This window comes from Anas platyrhynchos, chromosome 4, assembly GCF_047663525.1.
Source record: "Anas platyrhynchos isolate ZD024472 breed Pekin duck chromosome 4, IASCAAS_PekinDuck_T2T, whole genome shotgun sequence".
Taxonomy (NCBI): Eukaryota; Metazoa; Chordata; class Aves; order Anseriformes; family Anatidae; genus Anas; species Anas platyrhynchos.
In genome coordinates this window covers 49,205,922-49,224,548 of record NC_092590.1, presented here as the reverse complement: position 1 = coordinate 49,224,548, position 18,627 = coordinate 49,205,922, and the positions used below count along the sequence as shown (strand labels likewise).

General features: G+C 49.1%; 1 protein-coding gene and 1 long non-coding RNA gene across 2 annotated transcripts in view; one reads left to right on the top strand and one right to left on the bottom strand.

The window, feature by feature from the left end:
- Positions 1 to 5,612, bottom strand: part of ANTXR2 (ANTXR cell adhesion molecule 2) — a 111,405-nt gene extending 105,793 nt beyond the window's left edge. Inside the window, exons 1-3 of the mRNA XM_027456989.3 lie at positions 5,048 to 5,612; positions 4,429 to 4,500; positions 1,376 to 1,447 (exon numbers count right to left, since the gene is read on the bottom strand). Of these exons, the coding sequence (XP_027312790.1) occupies positions 1,376 to 1,447; positions 4,429 to 4,500; positions 5,048 to 5,184 (281 nt within the window). The 5' untranslated portion in view covers positions 5,185 to 5,612. The remainder of the gene's footprint in view (positions 1 to 1,375; positions 1,448 to 4,428; positions 4,501 to 5,047) is intronic.
- LOC101789388 (uncharacterized) overlaps positions 1 to 15,194 on the top strand; it is a 31,248-nt gene extending 16,054 nt beyond the window's left edge. Inside the window, exons 6-13 of the long non-coding RNA XR_005265295.2 lie at positions 157 to 235; positions 583 to 686; positions 1,203 to 1,275; positions 2,226 to 2,334; positions 2,907 to 4,522; positions 5,873 to 8,746; positions 13,663 to 13,809; positions 14,251 to 15,194. This is a non-coding gene — a long non-coding RNA (uncharacterized lncRNA). The remainder of the gene's footprint in view (positions 1 to 156; positions 236 to 582; positions 687 to 1,202; positions 1,276 to 2,225; positions 2,335 to 2,906; positions 4,523 to 5,872; positions 8,747 to 13,662; positions 13,810 to 14,250) is intronic.
- Positions 15,195 to 18,627: the final 3,433 nt, after the last annotated feature.

Sequence of the window (18,627 nt, the reverse complement as noted above, 5' to 3'; positions counted from 1 at the left end):
TAAGGAATAGACTACTAACAGGGATTAAGAGCCTATTGAAATCAAGAGAAAGGGTCTCATTGACTTGAGCAGTCCTTGGAACAGGCTTAAATGTCCTCTTCTGAACTCTCCCAAGCCATCTGGAAAAATGGCTTATAACCTTGTCTCTCCTTGCAGAGAGCAGCTCCAGCATCCAAGTGCAGGCCGGGGCGTGAGCTGTTCTCAAGTCAGACCACTTTTTGAAGTGCTTGAACAGGTAGGGGCTTGGAACTGTGTCCTCAGACAGTCTACTTCTAGAATGTCAGCCTCCTTTACTATAGGGCGAGACATTTGTCTGTTGCCAAGGTCAGTTCTCTTCAGTGTTGTACTTGCTATTATGTATCCTTTACTAAAAAAAAAACAACTGAGTGCAAAGGACAGATCATGTTTTGTATCAATTCCACTAAAGGAAACAGAAAGGAAGGACTACCTCACTTCCATCCTGTCACAGTTCATTAATATGATTTGTTAATGATTTATCCAAATGTTCCAAATCCAAAAAGTTGTTCATAGTGCTTGGCTTCTGGACAGAAGGGAGACAGTGAGGGTGTGTTGTTTTGACAGGGCTGAAAGGATTTCTGAAGGACCCAGGTGATTTGAGAGTACTGCAACTGTCCTCTGCTGAAAGAAGGGATTCCCCAATATAGTTTCCAGTTCCTGTGGTTTCGGTAGTTAATTTTGCAACAATCTCTCCTCTACCTGATTTTTTTTGCTGCTGTTTCCCCATCACCTATCCCTGACCTGTCGTAGCTGCTAATCATCACTTCTTGAAATCACAGTGAGTAGCTTTGCATTCCATTGCCTTTAAAAACATCAACAGAAAGGAAGAGGTCAGGTACCTCAAGACATGCCCATGGTGTCACAAAGATCTCTCATCTTTCAAGTGGCACAAACTCTACCATCTAAAACTGTTTTTGAAGTCATCATTAGAACATAGACAATATGAGATAATGGGAAACATTAATTTACTATTGTGTGCTTTACCTGGACATAAACATTGGAAACTTTTATCTAAAGAGCTTGCTTTATAAAAGTACATAAAAAAGCAATTTCTCCTGTTGTGTCAAGGAAGGTGCAGAGTCATGCAAGAGATGAAAAACCATCAACTCGTAGTTGGTGTGCAAAGCAGCAGCAGAATTCACATCAAGAATTTTTCTCATCCCTCTCCTTTTCCCTTTTACCAGGCTTTCCATTGAGATGTTCACAAAATTAAATCCATCTCTACACCGAGGCCACGTGACTGACCACCACTTAAAGGTATCGGTTATTGTTCAGTATCTGTGACTGTTCTTCTGATTTAATAAAAGCTCTTGGTGGGGAGAGGGAGATGGGAATTAAAAAAAAGCAGTGCACTAACCTGTCTCCAGTTAATGGCATAATGACTTGTGCCTGGGAGGAAAACACGATAAAGGATAATCTCATCTTGGGGCTTTTAAAAGGGGAAAGAGAAGAAAAAAACAACAGTTTAGACAAATGAAATGTACACATGCACAGCATTCCATTCATGTACTCATTTATTACTATTGTCTTTATCCTCTAACTTCCAAAGAACACACTTTTGAACTAGAAAACAAGAACGAGAAAGGAACTGAAGGGTTTCTGCCCATCTCACTTCCTTTTCCAGGCATGCATTGAGAATGAAGTAGAAGAATTAGAATTATTTTTCTTTTCCTCCTGACTGAACTCCAAATCAACACATGCTGAACTTAAGAGTTAAGAACTCGTGTGACCCAACTGAATGTGAAATTCATAGACTGTTTACCAAACAATCTACAATCTACATACAATTTGATTGTCTACCAAAGTATAAAAGATGTTTTCATCATCACTCGCTGGTGTAAAAATAAGTTAGGGCTATGCACTTACAGTGCGCTCTTGCCCCAGGGCAGTAAACATGGACACATGCACAAGTTAGTTACCCCTTCTTAAAGTTTGATCTCAATACAAAGTATATTTCCAACTATGCTTTTAGGTCATAAAATCACCAGAATTAAAGCAGCAGCACTGTCTGGCTTTTTCAGCTCTAGTCAAGTGGCATGACAAACTCTTTCAGAATTAGTATGTTTGTCTCTGACATAGAGTTGTGCCACCTGTGATCAACCTCTGTAAAATCATCCAGGGAAATGTCATTGTACAAAGCAATCCTGTATGAAATTACTTTTTAATAAGGAATTATATCTTTTATTATTATTATTATTATTGAGAAGCCCACTTGTCTCTTAGTAAGACTAAGAGGAGTTAACTCCAACTATCAGTGGAAAAATGCATCTCTTAAGAACTGATGTTCTGGAAGGCCAAGACAGCAACTTCCCTAAGGTAAGTATTAACATCCATCCTACCTGCCTTGAATTTTTATTCATGACAAGATATTTGGTAAATTTTATAATTCATGATATATGTGTATCAGCACTGATTTATTGGGTTAATATTAGTAAAAGACAACACTTGTAAAGATAAATGACTATGCATTTTCAGTTATTTTGTGTCAGTGATGCAACTTAAAATTATTGATATCACGAAAATAAAAGTTCTGCGAAAACCTTTGGCCACTCACAACTTGGATTTAAGATCCAGTCTTGTAGGCTATTGAGGTACTGGATATTAAAAAAAAATATCTGAGATGCTCTAAATGTAATTGTAATCTAAGTTGTGGGTTTATCAGTTGTCTTAGTTGCCACAAGCAGCTGCCAAACAAACAGCTGAAATCCCCACCTCTGCATTAGATCACTATCTATCTAGCCCAAGCAATGCCAGACTTCCCTCTTTGAGATGCAACCCTCTACAAGGAGAAATGTCAAAGTTACTGCTTAACTAACTTGAACTGTCCTCTAACTAACCATGATTCTGTCCTGTTTGCAAGACACCCCATTTCTGTTTTGTGTTCCCAGCACTTGGACTCCGGGATGATGGAGGAGGGCAGCAACAGAGCTACTACTGAAATAAGTATGCAACAGATGAGCCAGACTGGTGAGCAGATGCACACAGGTCACACAGCTGTGAATTAATTCTTCAGATGAAAACTTTAGCTGTGGACCAAAGCAACCTGCTACCAAATGGTTCCCTGTGGTTCTGCCCACACCTTTTCAATTTAAGAAAGAGCAGGGTTGACTCTGTACCCTGTTTAAAAGTGTACTGAGGCCTGAAGGGGGCACAAAGGCCCTATCAGTCCTCAGAGGGGACAGTATGAACTGCTCAGGCTCCCACAGGAGCTAAACGATGGATGGTCCTTCTGTGAAGGCTTAGTGCCACGTAAGGTTGAGTGTGCAGATGCTCTTAGGTTAGGTTGTCTGTCTCTGCACTGTTGTTAACACTCCTTTGATGTGTAAGGTCAGCTCAATAACTTAACAACTAAATTATTTTAGATAATGCAGCCAGACCACTACACAACAACTGTTGCAGAGGGCATTCTAATTTGGCTGCAAAAGATGGTGAATGGAAGGATTTACACCAGACAAGCACCACTCTTTTAGTGGGGACAGATGTATTTTTCAGTGGTTGTTGAAAAAGAAGTGGTGCTACAGTGTCCCCAGGCTCTATGCTTTTTTATTATAAACTTTACAAAATAACTTTCAAAAGCTCATGTGAGCCACTTGATTAATATGAGACTTGCTTTACAGATGATGGATGTAGGCACTGTATTAAATTATGCAAGCCTATTTGTATCTCCTTATTATTAGCAAGCCAAGATTATAAGTGCTTGCTGAATTTCTTTTTCCAGAGCAAAAACTGCCACATCTGTCTCTGTATTTTTGGAGGTTTTCTTTGTTTCACTCTTTTTTTTTTTTAAAGCAGGATGCTACAACCCAGTCACCCTCAGCTGTTTGTACAGTTAGCCAGTGTTTACAACAGCCATTTCTGCAGCACCACTACTTGTCAGACAGTACTGCGAGCCAGTTAAACATAAAGTTGATTACATGTACGTATGACACATACACTGTTACCAAGGCACAAACTTCCTGTGTATTTTTCTGAGCTTGAAAGATACCTCCCCATTTTTCACCTGCGCATTTACATGCACACACAGAGGTGTAGTCAGATTGCTATCTTCATCTAGATCTCTAAAAGCAGTACACATGAAATGCTGTATGAGAAGTATCTCCCTGTGGTTCAGGGAAAAATATGTATGAGAAGTATTTCCCTGTGGTTCAGGGAAAAATAAGATCAGAAAAAGAGGTATTCACCCCTCAAAGTACTCTGAGAGACTTAAGTGTTTAAAGATGCTTACTATCGCCTTTTTACTGAGTTCCAAACATGAGAAAATTAAGGGAAAGTTTCCAAGATTTTCTCGCAATCAGGGCATTAGAAGCCAAACTCTTAACATGTTTGTGAGAGGGATCTACCGAGCTTACGAAAACGTGGGCTTTCTCAAGCTATCCCAGAACGAGAGACACTGCAGGGAACAAAACGCACCTCACAAATCTTTCCGTCAGTTGATGCACAAAATCAAATATCTCGTGCCAGTTCTGCGCTACGCTCCCAGACCTGGAAAGAAAACCAGAAGCGTGTGAGTCGTAGGCCTGAGTTACGGAAAGGGGGGGGAGGAAAGGGGCATTTCCAGCGAGACCCAGCCCCCCAGGACTGTTTGGTCCCCTCAGGACCCCCCCGGAGGTTCCCGGGAGCGGTTTTGGGGCTGTTTCCCGGTGAGGCAGCGAGCAGCAGCCGAGCCCGGCCGCCGCAAACTTCCCCGCCACAAACCCCACCGCCGGCAGCTGCGGCGGGGGAGGGGCGGCAGCTGCCCGAAAAACGGCCGCCGCCGGCACTTTTTTTTTACTCAGAAAGCGCCTTTTTACCTCACAAAAACAATAATAATAATAAAATAATACATAATAATAGTAAAACAAACGCGACGGTGGCGCGCGGCGACCGTTAGCCCGGCGCGGCGGCGGCGGCTGAGCGCGGCGCGGGGACCGTTAGCCCGCTGAGGCGAGCCCCGCGCGCTGACCGTTAGCCCCCTGAGGGGGGCCGAGAGCCCGCTGAGGCGACCGCCAGCCCCGCTCGCCGCCCCCTCAGCCCCCCGCGCAGCCCTTACTTGTCCAGCACGAAGTACAGGTCGAAGGCGCCGTGGCACGACGGCTGCTCCGGGGCCGGAGAGGCGGCGGCGGGCGGGAGCAGCAGCAGCAGCAGCGACAGCAGCAGCGGCGGCGGCGGCAGCGAGAGCCCCGCCATGGGGCCTCGGGGCGGCGGCGAGGGGACGCGGGGGCCCGGCGCGGCCGTGCTGCCGCTCAGCGGGCGCGGGCGCTGCTCGAGTGGCCGCCCCTCGCCCGCCGCCGCGGCTCGCCCGGCCCGGCCCGGCCCGGCCCTTCCCCGCCCGTCAGCGGCGGGGGCCGGGGCCGGGCGGGCTCGGCCCGCCTCCCTCACCGCCCCCCCGCTCCCCGGCCCCGTTGGCCGCCCGCAGCCCCGAGCAGGGCGACCCGGCTCCGCCGCAGGCGCCTCCCCGCCCGGCTCGGCCGTGCCGTGCCCTCCCCTCAGGCGCTGCCCTGCCGGCTCTCTGAGGCAAGTTTGAGAGCCGAGCGAGGCGCTTGCCACACGCCACGGGGCTCGGAGCCGCTGCTTGCGGTGCAAACTCAGAAGCGAGGCGCAGCCGGGGCTCCCCGGGCCCCCCGGCAGCCCCCTGAAGGCCGGGACGCCGAGCTCAGCCCGAGCGAGCCTGCCGCCCTCCGAGGAGGCTGAACCGCCGGCCTCCTCGCGTTGTGTCTTTTTAAACTATTGTTCTTATTTTTAGATCACTGCTTCCCTTTGTAAGCACTTTGCCAGCTCAAAGACCGCTCAAGTTCTTTTTCTCCCCCCCGAAACCAACCAAAAGCTGTTCCAAGTCGTGTTACATCCATGCGCATTAACCATTTTCTCCTTTCAGGAACCGGCTCCGACAGACCCAAACTGTTGCTCTGGGACTGCGCACGTGGTAACCACCAAACTGCACCGCTTCACAATAGACTCTGCCGTGCTAAATATAGAGCAGGCATTTGGTTTGAAGCATAAGCTGGATCCTTCGCAGCGAACATGAGGCACTGTGGAAAGCGTCACTTTATGCTGCAAGAATATTATCTTTTCAGAGTTTGCCATCTGGGGCCTCAGGTTTTCGCAGGAAGTTCAAATATGCTTTATAATCTTAAAATATTATCTGAAGGCTAAAAAGATGCGTGAGTTTTCTCTGATGAAAAATTCTAGCCACGAGCTGCATAGACCAAAATTATCTCCCAAGTTAAAAATAAATGTCTAGCCTCTAGTTCTTTGTTTCCTGCATGGAGTTTTCGCCACAAGCACTATGTGACGAGTGATTGACAGGATTTCAAATAAAGTTGGTTTTTCTTTTATTCACCATTTTGTTTTAACAGCATCTGATCCAAGCGGCTTTAATTTCCAGTGGGCTGCATTCACAGCTACGATGCAGGGAAGCTGAAGGTGCGGGGCTCTCCAGCGCCAGAGACTTCAGGAGAACTCAGGAGACTTCAGGCTTAGGGCTAGGCAGGGCATTCTTCCTCACCATGTGTTAAGCTACGTTTTTCTAGCCAAATAATATGTCCCAGAGCTCTCAATTTCACCAAAAATGTGTCTCCTACCATGATATCAGCCATGGGAGCAATGAATCAGTAAGGCTGTCCAACTGTGGCAAGATAAAACATGGGTCAGAGGTGCCCAATGCCTTACAAGAAAATACAAGTTTCCTTCAGAATTGGACAGTCTCCTGAAACAAATGTCTTGCGGTGGAACTGGCCACAGGGTGAGCAGTTTACCAAGACAAAAATCCCCCAGAAATTACCTTTTTCTGCCCCATCCCCTGCCAAATGAATTATTCAGGAATCAATGTGAGTTTGTGACTGGCAGTAAGCTGTCACGTCATTGTGGCTTTTATTAAATTAATGTTTTATGGGGTTGCAGGAGGCCTGGTATGCAGGGAACACAGATGGGACCGGGAGGAATTAGCCTCTTCAGACGTGTAAGAGGGGTGCTGCAGCCGAGTGCTCCTGGCCTGCGTTTCAGGGCTGCTGGGAGCACACCCAAGCGTGACCGTGACCTCGAGCTGTGTCCCTATTAGAGAAGCACATCGTACTGCAAGCTTCTGTGACAGAACCTCTGCTTTACTGCGGGTATGGCTGGCACGCAGCTCGGGAGAATGCAGCTGGCTTGCTGGGTGAGAAAAACTTGCGGTGTGGTGGACTGATATTTGTTATCCTCATGGAGCCTCCATCTCTGAGTCGACATCTTTCTTGTTCATGCGTGACAAAACACAAGAAGAATCCCGTGTCAGTCACGGCAGCGATAAGCTGGCAAAGTTGATATCTCTAACATCCATCTTCTCCTTGTCACTTCTAACAAACAGGTTTCCCACGCTGAATTGATTGTTGGAACGACAGGACGCCGCATAGAATTCTAAAGTCTTTTCTTGCTAAATTGGATCACAACACAGTTCCACTACTGTGAGATCAAACAAGTATTTTCTCTTTCCCTGCGGCAGACGTAGGAACAACCTTGGTCTTTAAACAAGTACTATTCCCTACAGAAAGAGTGATGTGAGGAGTGCAGAGACTGGTAGGGGACACAAGCAGGCAGAGGGCCCAAACTAACCAAAAAGGTGTTTCATGCTGAACAGCGTTACACTTGACAATAAAAAGGGAAAAGAGAGGAGTTAGGGACACTGACCGTCCTTTGCTTGGGAACTGGCTGGGCATCCCTCTACCCTTGGGAGGTGGTGAGTGGTTGCATTTGCATCACTTATCTTTGTTTTCTTTTTCTCTTCATCCACATTTCCCTCACAAATTTAATCTGAGCCCACGTTTTCTCATGTTTGCCCTTCCTCTCTTGTTCCTCCATCCCCTTAGAGGGGAAGGAAATGAGCAGTGATTTGGTGTGGCTGCCTACTGGGGCTAATCCACAAGAGGAAGTCACGATAGCAGGATTGAACAGAGCCTGAGAAAAAAAGCGTGTGAGCTACAGAAGTTACATGCACCTAGAATCCAGTCCCACCCTGTACTGCACTGGAACAGCTTTGTGACCAGAACCTTCATCTGCGTGAGCACAACCACTTTATTGATGTTTTTAACTGAGACAGTGACCTAACAAGGATTGTGTGCCTCTCACAGGCCTCGCAGGTGAATCAGGCACATGGCCTGCTCCAAAAAGGACCTGAAGCCTCTTCCCTCTGCAAGAGGAACTGGAAAAGCTGCAGTCAGAGGTGGCTTGATGGAGATCTTCCTCATGGGCACGGTGCTCTGCCCTGACACGGCCATGTCAGAATGCCATTTCCGTGCCAATTGGAACACAAACCTGAGCCCTGGTGTGATGTAAGCTGGAAATTTTACCAAAGTCTGTGGACCAACAGTGATTTACATCAGCCAGAGATCTGGCTCATGAAGTTCTCATGTTTCTGAGCTAGCAAGGCTAAAGGGCAAGTCAGCTGCATTTTACAGTTCCCGTGAATGTTCAAAACACAGAAGACTAAGGGCTGAGCCGCCTGTGCTTTGCCAAAGACTCAGCAAAAGCAAAGGCTGAAAATCCACTACTTTTAAGAAAGGCTGAGCAGCGCTGGCCTCTCCCTCTCTCTGCGGATACCTCGAATCCAGCACGGCGTGGTGAGAGTCACCAAAACAAGGCTGAGCTTCAGCCTCCAGATCTGCATGAGCCCGCCCTGAGCCGCGGGAGTGTGTGTCACATCATCCAGCTGTTGGAAATTTTATTTCAGCTGCATGTGACCAGCTGCTCACAGAGGGAACGACCCTGCCAGTCAGAGGTGGGTGACAGCCAGGGTTTGCTCTTTCCCAGTTTCCAAGTGTGTGAATTCCTCTTCTGGTCTGTGGTTTGTGCTGAAGTTGCAGATAAATCAAGCCTGTTTTGCTGGAAGGGTTAGATGAGACAGAGATAGGCAGGGAAGCACAGGGTAGTAGCCTGTGGATATTTACATGTCCTTGGCTTTATTTGGATTTATGTGGCCTCCTCGCCCAATTCTCAGAACTCATCAGACCACTGTGTCTCTCCTGCCTCTTTCCCTTCCTCCTCCACCACGACAGGAACCCTTAGGGGCTGAGCAAAATCCAGTCGGGTGCTTTACCCCGTCGCATTTCTCACTATGCAAATACTCAGGCAGGGAGCGCAGAGCAGAAAAATGTGGCTGCCCAGACAACTGTTTATATACAGAGCCGCCAGAAAGAACAGGCTCGTGGAGACAGGGCTTCAGCTGGAGCCTCCTGCTGCCGCCTCCGGTGCCAGGGGAGATCTGTGCTGATACCCAGGGAGCTGGATGGGAGTTCAGTCCTGTGACAAGGTGGAGGAGAAGGTGGTGTAGCAGCAGGGAGAGGTCCCTGATGCTCTTGGCAGCACCAGGAGACCTCTGTACCGACACCAGGCGAGCCACCTGTTTGCTCTGTGCGCTGCTTTGTCCGCTTTCATTTTCCTCAGCACTCGCAGACAGGTTCCCCGTGTGTTCTCCCTTACTGCCCACCCACCCACACCTTCTCTTTGCCCCACGCTGCTTGGGAAGACCTCAGGTGAGCTGTGTTTGTGCCAAACCGAGCTCTGCGTGTTTTAGAAGCGTTTCCCATGGTGGGAAATAATTCACCATGGGGAGGTGAGCCCAACAGGAGGGGAGAGGGCCATCGGGCTCTGCCAAAGTCAAGCAGAGGGTCGGTGACCCCATACACTGCCTTCCCTATAGGCAACAAAGGGTGGGCAGGACTTTGCTGCTCATTAAGTTCAATTCTGGAGCAGGGAACCTCGGCGCAACCTCTGTGAGACAGAGCTGCTTTCTGCAGGACGCTCAATGGCTGCCAAAATTCGGTCTGGGAAAGATTAAACTTGTGTGTGTGTGGCTGCAGTTCTGATTAATCAAATATACTTTCCAATGGAGGTCCGGATTTGTCACGCTGCCACAGTCGGGGGCTCTCCCAGGCACTTCGAGCTGCCGTGGGCCAACAACACCACATCTCACTCTTTGCAAAGGAAAGAGAAGCCACTGCGAGTCCAGCACTTCTACAATCCGTGGTGGTCACAGAGGAGCTGCCTGCTGGAGGATTAGCCAAACAAATCCTTTTTCCCCCGTACAGATGTAACCCAGTGGTCTGTGTGCGTTCTGCACGCTAGTGTATAAATGAATAAATAAAAAGGCCAGCATTAAGTAACACAGGAACTCATGTTAGTGCGGTGTTGCATGTATCATCCAGATGGAAAATATCTGTCTAGACAAATCTGGGAATTATGCAAGCTCAGAATTCCTGAATAATCATTCCTTTCTGACAGAACGAAACCATTTGCGATACCCACCAAAAGTACACTGAACAACACAGGAAAAACAACAACTTTAAACTCTGAAAACTAGGAAATCTGAACGTTACCAATCCAGTGGATAAGAGATACTATACAAGTGAGCACAGAGCTCTGCAAGTAGTATCTGCACATGGGGCCTCTCGCTGCCCAGGTGAGCCAGGGATGATAATCGGTGCCCGTTCCTGGTCTCAGCAAAGGCAGAGAAGCTCTCCTGGTTTTCAGCATGATGCTCTGCTGGCTGTCACTGCACTGGGACACACGGCACCTTCTCCAGTGCTCTTTGTTCCCACTACACTCAGGCGAGCAGAGGGACTGAGAAGAAAGACAGAAAGGTGTGTTGTCCTGGTGCAAACCATCACAGAGTCAAAATAAGTCAGCCCTGGACTGGTAGGAAAAAAAAAAAAAACACGTGATGGAAAACATCAAACTCAGTGCCGGAAGCAGCCGCTGGCTTGGAGCAGCACCAAAGGATCACTTCGGATGGGATTTCAGCACAACTCTAGGGTTGCAGTGACCCTGTTTGGTCTTCTCGGGAAACAACGGCACAGCCGGAGGAGACAGGGAATGAAGCAGGCAGCAGTTCTCCCTGAGGGGAGCTGGGTGTATCCCATCAAAGGATGGGATCCTACAGATTCCCAGGTAGGTACCCAAAGGGAGAGAAAAGAAAAGAAAAAGTGAAGTGTCTTGATTCTGCAGCCACCCAATTTGCTATGGTTTCGTCACTTGATGCTAGGGGGAAGGAGCAAGCCCCTTCTGCAGAGCATCCAGACAAGTATGTAACTTTTGTTCTGTTCGGGGTTATCCTGGTTAAAAAGTGACTGGTGTTTATCTAGCCTGACCTCTTCAGGGCTGGAGAGGAGAAAGAGAACATGACACTGTCAACTCAATGTTCCCTTCTAGGGCCTAGGGAGAGAAAGGGAACATAACAACTGGAAGGATAAATGATGGAAGAACTGCTTATGCTGCTGTTTTAGGGAGGGGGCTGTGTAAATATTTGTGCAAAGACAGCTTTGCAGGGCTCGCAGGCTGCAGCAGAGCTCCCCCTGACACCGTGTGCGAGCCACCGTCGGACCAACAGCCTGAAAAAGCAGATGTGCCAATTTCCTGTGCTTGATGATGATGGCTCCTAATTACGCCAGAGCTGTGGCAATGTCCTCTCTTATGTATGACTCCTAATTTTGTTTCGTGAAGTCATCTGTGCAACGCTCTTCCGGCATGCAATCACCGTCGAGCCGCAGTCACGGAGAGCCCTGAGCTGAGCGCCAGCGACAGGCAGCGCCAAGCAGCCCGCGTGCAGAAAGCCTTCTCCCGCCACCCACATTTGGGAAATTCAGCCCTGTGTGAGCACTGTGTGCTGCCGGAGTCCTGTGAGTCTCCTCAAAAACATGGCCCAGTGCAGGTGAGCTGGTGCTGGACCCGTAGCAGGAGCACGCTGCACTTGCAAGCGATGCCCGGCAGGTCGATGGTGTAACACGGCGTGCCCAAACTTCTTGTGTAACTTGGGCTTTGAAAGGTTTGGAAGGGACTTTCTGATTTTATTTTATTTTTTCTCATGTGCAGTTTTAAGAAAGCATCTTGCATTTGTTTGGCATTACTTTTTCTTTTTTTCCTCATGATTTCTCCCCTTCCTGCCCCCTGCAGCCCCTTGTAGGATTTGCTCATTTGTCTTTTCATCCAGAGCCTGCTGTCCTCTCATGGAGGTCCCTTCTCTTGCTTGCTGCTGGAGACACCTGCAGCCCGTAACAGCTGCTGGCTGTTCCCTGGTTGCAGGCCTGTCATTTAAGGGCCCAAATGTGAGCACCTGGGTGTCATCATGGGGGTGTGCTACAGGTAGGGGGAGAGAGCCATGCTCCTGCAGCTCAGCTGGTGGTGGCAGTGGCTGTCCCTGTGGCAGGGGCAGAAGCTGCTGCTGGAGGGATTTGGGGTGCCCCAAAGAAGACCTCGTGGAATGAACGTGACCCTGTGGTGGTCAAGACAGAGGGGAGAAAGCTGCAGGAGGAGGAGGTTGGGCTGTGTAGCACCAGGAGGAGCAAACAGGGAGATATTGGACCTTTTGTGGAGGTTTTATGGAGCGCTGCTTGTAGGTAAGAGCTGGCATCCCGTGGAACAGGAGAGGAGGGGTGGCGGCTCCAGCCTGGGCTCCTTCCCTTAAAGAGCCATGGCATGAAGCTCTGGAGGTGGCTGGTTGTTGTGGGGACAGGACAGTGGCTGTGCCGTCTGCATCCTTGGATGTATTTGAGGTTTGAGTGGTCCAAGTCCAGAGTTTGGGTCTGAATTGGGCATTTACTGGGTTTGAGCAGGAGTCTTGACTAGAAGTAGTGTAAGGCCTTCCCCTACCTGAATTATTAGGAGAGTTTGGGGCATTTAAAAGCATGGCTGAAGCATGTAATTGTGAACCTGGACATGGTGCTGCCTGGACTGTTTTCAGGTTAATGAAGTTCTATCAGTGAAACCAGGAGTCTGTTAGCTCGTGTGAAGCTGCAGTCAAGCCTTGTGAAGGATGTGCCTGAGGAAAACCGAAGGTTACGAAAGAGGCTGGGGTTTCTACTGTGGTCAGTCTTTCCTTTGCATCCACCGTCAGCAGCCGGCTGGGAATGAAGCGGGCTTGTGAGAGCCTTTTTCAGCTGGGTCAGGGGCTTTTGCCGTGGGAGCGATGCTGGCTGCTCCTGTGGCAGCTGCTTGGCTGTCAGGAGGAGAAGTGAGTGTTGGTGATACCCTGCTGGTCTTCAGATGGGAGGGAGGTGGTTGGGACCTGTCCTAAGTGGACTTGATTGCATGGGAGCAGCTTTCCCTCTTTACTGCAAGACTCACGTAGCAAAGAATGTTTTCCATGAATCACCCTGAGACTGGGCGGCGCTTTGGTGCGTGCTGAGGCTGTGCAAACAAGATGGGCTCTAACTCGCTCGTAACTCATTTCCTGGGGTGGTGCTGAGTCACAGGGCACTCACCTGGGCTGTGCACCCAGGTGTAAGCAGAGATGCCTCGCAGCACCAGCATGCCATGGTGCGTGTGCCCTGCCCTTGCTGCTTGGGAGCATTGCCTTTTTTTTTCTCCTTGTTTTTCTGTTTGCTCATTTTGGCTTTCCTGCTCCTGACCTGGTGAGAACCCTTGGAGATGGCTGCAGCCCCAGTGATGTGTCGTGGTGGTGGGTATTGAGAGGTACTGGGAGGTGCTGGGTGTGCACAGACTTGAAGAAATGGGGGTCTCACACCTAGGTTGGGAGCAGGAGGGTGTTAGACTTGAACAGGGTTCACACGGGATGGGTGGTCTGTTCTGCTGTCTCGGTTGTCCCCTTGTTATGCTGACCACAGTGATTTTACCTGTGTCAGAAAGACCCTGCAGCTTTTGTACACCTGTTTTCATTATCAATATTGTTTTTTTTCTTAGTATGACACAACTTCATAAGGCTGAAGCTAATTGAACAGACCACAGCATTTGCCTAGGAGATATGCATCACGCATCCCCATGGGCTGAAGAGTGGAGGGTGGCTTCATTTTGCTGAGCTGGATGTGTCCTAGATGCTCGGCACCTGTGGTGAGTTGGTCTTCCTGGGTGATGAAGAAGACTGAGATGTGTTGTACCTGACAAAAAGTGGATATCTTGGGGTGGGTTGAAATGCTTCTGCAGACAGCAGAGCCTGGCTCATGCTTGGACTGGAGCAAAGCAGGTGCATGCGTTTAGTGGGATGCCTGCTGCCAGCACAGTAATTTTCGGCAGCCCAGCTGTGCCATGAGCAGCGTGGTGATGGAGAACTCCCACCTCTACCTTGTACAGCACACTTCATCCCAATGGATCCTGCATCACATGGCAGATGTGATGCAGAAGGCAGGCTATGAGGGCAGCACAGCTACTCAGAGTGATGTGGCAACTGCTCAGCAGCAGACACCAGCTGTACGTGTCCTTATCTGCAGGAAATAAAGAATATCTCTATGAAGTCATGGCTATAAACCCAACCTTCCTGACACTTCCTTTCAGGAACTGCAGGGACCTTGATGAACCGAGGGGAAAGACCAAGATGAGTCCTCCATGAGGAGTCATCACCTTAGTCTCTACCCTGTGAAAAATTGCATACATCGCATCCTGTCAAAAAAAAGTCCAATCGCTTCTTAAATGCAGACAGGCTTGGTGCAGTGACTACTTCACTGGGGAGCCTGTTCCAGTGTGTGACCACCCTCTCGGTGAAGAACCTCTTCCTGATGTCCAGCGTGAAGGTGGCAGCTGTGGGAGATGGGCCCTGAATATCTGTGGCTCACTTGGTTGTCTGCCCAGATTCACTTACCTGAAAGGAGTCAGTAGCTAAGGCAATGTCTGCAGCTACTCGTGCATTTTCTCTGGGGCATTTTTCCATGTTTGTTTTATCCACCTGCAGTGTAATTCTTGAGAATTTCCTGCGTGTAAAGCAGGCAGGCTGAAATCTCCTTGTGCATCTCTTCAAGTCCCCAGGTTTCCTTGAATAAGACATGCTAAGAAACAGTTTCTCACCTTTTGTGTTGTGGGAATTGAGAGCACTCAGCATCTTGTAGGAAGTGTTTCACATCTTGCAGAAGGAAACAGTTACTGAATGTAGTTCATCAATGCAGAATGCTGTGATGTGATTTAGAAGCTCATTAGAGATCATAATCATAGTGGCAGATGTTGGTTGAGACTAAGAACCAGCACAATGGAAAATAAGGAGCTGCTTGCCACAAGGTTGATGAAGTTTTGAGGACACTTCCAGAAATGCCTGAGTTCACATATGATGTAGTTCACATATGATGTGGAAGTTGTTCTCCAGGTTTCTAGGTGCATAAATCCCTTGAAAAATAGGATGTAAGTGCTCAAACACCTGAAGTCCTTGTCAAGATATGACTCCTTGCTTGTAAGGAGTAAAACTTCAATGAATGCGTGTCTAATAAAGCCAGCATTAAACTTGGATACAATGCTGTACTAAAGGAGTTTTAACCACATACTTAGTGTGGGTTGCATGCAGTGAGGATGGGGATTTGTGGGGTGGTGGGATAGCCCTGCTTTTGTGATGGCTGAGCCTGAGCTCCTTCCTTTCACACTTAACTTGGGTGTGGGTTGGGGCAGCTCCTCCACCTTCCCCCATAGGCAGCGGGTCACAGCTGTGTTTTGGGGGAGCATCCTGGGGTGTGCCATCCACTTGGAGGGAGGAGAGAACAAAATGGCAGTGAAGAGCCATGAGAACCTCTCCGAGGTAGTGTAAAGAAGGCAGTTGCACCACGGAGCTGTGCGTGGTGGTTGTGACAAAGGAAACTGCGTAAAGCCATCATCTTTCCTTCGGGAACCCGTCCCTCTCACTAGCTGAGCCATGTGAGTGTCTCAGTCCCTGAAGTGATGTGGTTTTGCGCAGGCTGACATCCGGTGTCACCACATCCTTGCACATCAGGAAGCGTGCCATCCTCCTCCTCGGTGTTTTTTTGGGGAGTGTCTCTGCGTGCTAGGGGCCTGGATGGCTTCCTGGGGAAGCCCAAGTGATGCTGGCACCAGGAGTGACTCGGATTTAAAGCCTAACTGTATGATTTTGGTAAGGGGAGTGTCTTAACAAAGCGTTTCTCGTTGGGATATGGAGTCACCTGATGAAAGCATGGCCAGATAACAAAAATCTCCTCGCAGAAAATGAGCTCTCGGTTGCTGCGGCGCTGTTCTTGCGAGGCTTTCCATCTGCCACACAAACAATATCTGACTGAGCCCAGCAACGCTCCGTGCCAGCAGCATCGCTCCTGACAGCTTCCAGCTGTCGAGCAGGCGCGGGCACCCAGGTGCCACGGCGAGCCAAGGAGCGTGCGATAGCAGCCCCGTGGGAGGAAGAAAGGGAGGCACCTGGTGTGAGCCCTGAGCATCCCCAGAGGGGAGCTTTGTAGAAAAGGGTACTGAAGAAGCAAGGAGGATGGGTCCATGTGGCCCCATACAGACACTGATCCACTGGGGTGAGTTCCTCCTAGTGACGTGCCAGGCTCTTTGCTGTGAAATGAGGCTAAAAGCATGCAGGGGATGGTCCATGTGGAGCAGGCTGGGGCTCAGCTCAGTGGCTTGCTGCAGCCCCTTGTGGCCCTAACACACCTTTTTGGGAGGTGGGAGCACCCGGGAGCCACCGTGGGGCCCTGAGCGCAGCCAGAGCCTCGAGCTGCTACTGTGGCACAGATGATCTCCATAAACTGTGATGACATTAATCTAATGTATGCGTTCTCCTACAAATGTGAATACCAACAAATACAAATTCTATGCAAATAAGGCGCTCACGCAGTATGTGCAAATGGCTGAACATCTGAGGACTCAAATATTACGGCAGAAGTTTCTCACAGGGATGCTGGATCCAAAACGTGCTGCTGCGGAGCCCGTCTGCGCTCCCACGGGAGCTTCCAGGTGAGGCGGAGGGGGACGGCACCACCAGGAGCCAGGATGTGGGTGCCCAAGCATCCCATGACTGACCCCAGCAGGGGATGAATGTGATCCTGAAGTGAGGCTGGGGCAATGCTGCCACTGGTGAGTGGCGTGGGAAGGTGAGGGCCTGAGTACAACCCCCCCCTGTTAGAGCTGTTTTTGGAGACCCAGTGCTGTGTAGATGTGTCCCACCTCTGAGGCAACATGATGGGGATGGGGGTTTATGAGAGGGAGCAAGTCCAAGGGGGGTTATTCCACGGATGGAGACGTTGGTCCCTTAAAAACAGTCCAGCTCTTGTGGTGCTGGCATGGAGATGGCAGAGGAGAGCTCTGAACCACCCTTGAGATGTCTGCGGGTCCGTCAGCCAGGGCTGCTCACCTGGCACACATGGTAGGTGACAGTTTTTACTTGTGTGGCCCCCTCAATAAAACAGGCAGAGCAAACCCATACTCCTGGATAAGAGTTAAAGCTGGCAGCTCCCAATGCACTGTGAAATCTTGTTGGATTCCTAGGAGCTTTTTGCTACTTTGCACTGGATTTTTCTCCTTTCCTAATCCAGGTATTGCTCAAGTTGTCACAAGAAGTTTTGGTTTACAGCCCGTGTACCCCCTGCTGGCTGGCACAGACCAGAGGACAAACAGGTCCCTGCTTCTGCTCGGGGCTGCGGGGAGAAGGCAAGCCCCAAATTCCATTTTGGGGATGGGGAGAGCAGGTCCTTGGGGCAGGGAATTTTCTGTGGCTGGGAGGGGAATGATGGGGCAGCACTGCCAGGGATGCTTCAACCCAAATCCTCCCTTCCCTGGCAGCTATTGTTTCCCAGAGCCTGTTCCCAAGCCCTTCTCTTGCCTCTGTTTCACGGGCTGTAAGGAGGGGACGCTGCACTAACACGCTTCTTTGTTCCCATGTTAGATTCTTGCATGGATATATGATGCCCCCCACCCCAAAAGCACATCCTATAAAACAGGAAAAAATCCCTTTTCAAAGTGCTCATTTAACGGATGGGAAGGATGGAGGAATCATACAGAGCAGAGAAATCTTTAAAAACGAGGACTGAAGCAAATATAGCTTAGTAGTATACTAGTTACAGAATGAACAGCATATTGTATGTGCTGTGTTAGAGGTATGTTATGAATAACAAAAGCACTGGAGCATTTACATATTTGTTTTCAGAAATCCTGGCAGTTGGATTTCACCATTCTGCGCCTCTTTGCCAGAATCACTAAACAGTGGTACATATGGCTTCTGAAGTACCATATGCCGTAGAAAACGCGAGCTGATGCCTATACTGATGCGACACACTATAGTCTTTATTTAGATTTTTTTGCAGTTTTGAACAAAGAATATTAGATCATGCAAAACATTGTGCAAGCAGCATGTAGTAGTACATACAGTAAAACATAATACATTGCGACCGAAGAAAAGCAAACTTTAAAAAAAAAAAAAAAAAGGAAAGAAATGATAGTATTGGGAATTAGGATGTGCACGTGCCAAGAAATGTATCAGGCAGCGCGACACGGCTTTGTACGGCTGCAGCAGGAGATTTGCTCGTGCTTAAAGCAAAGAGTTCAGAGACAGAGCCCTGCAGACGAAGTGGTTTTGGATGGAGGGGCAGCTTGAAGAGATGCTCTCTGTTCCAAAAAGTACCGAGACTGGTGCTTAATTTTGTGCTTGAAGTCCTCCAGGAGCAGACGCCGCACATGCAGGAGCAGCGGGAGCGCTCTCCTCTACCACCTCACTGCCTGAAAATAGCAACGGGGAGCGTGGCTTTGATGGGTGATGAGAGGAACACCTTGGAAATGAAGGGGAACACGGCTGCAAGCACAACAGGCCAAAAAATGCAGCCTTGCACTGAGATAAAGAATTGGGGTTTTGTTGTGAGAAGGGGCTGTAAAAGATGGTTTTTCCCTCCCAATCCTGTAGCTCCAGGGCCTGGGCGCTGTGTGTTAGGATGCACAGTGAGCACCTCA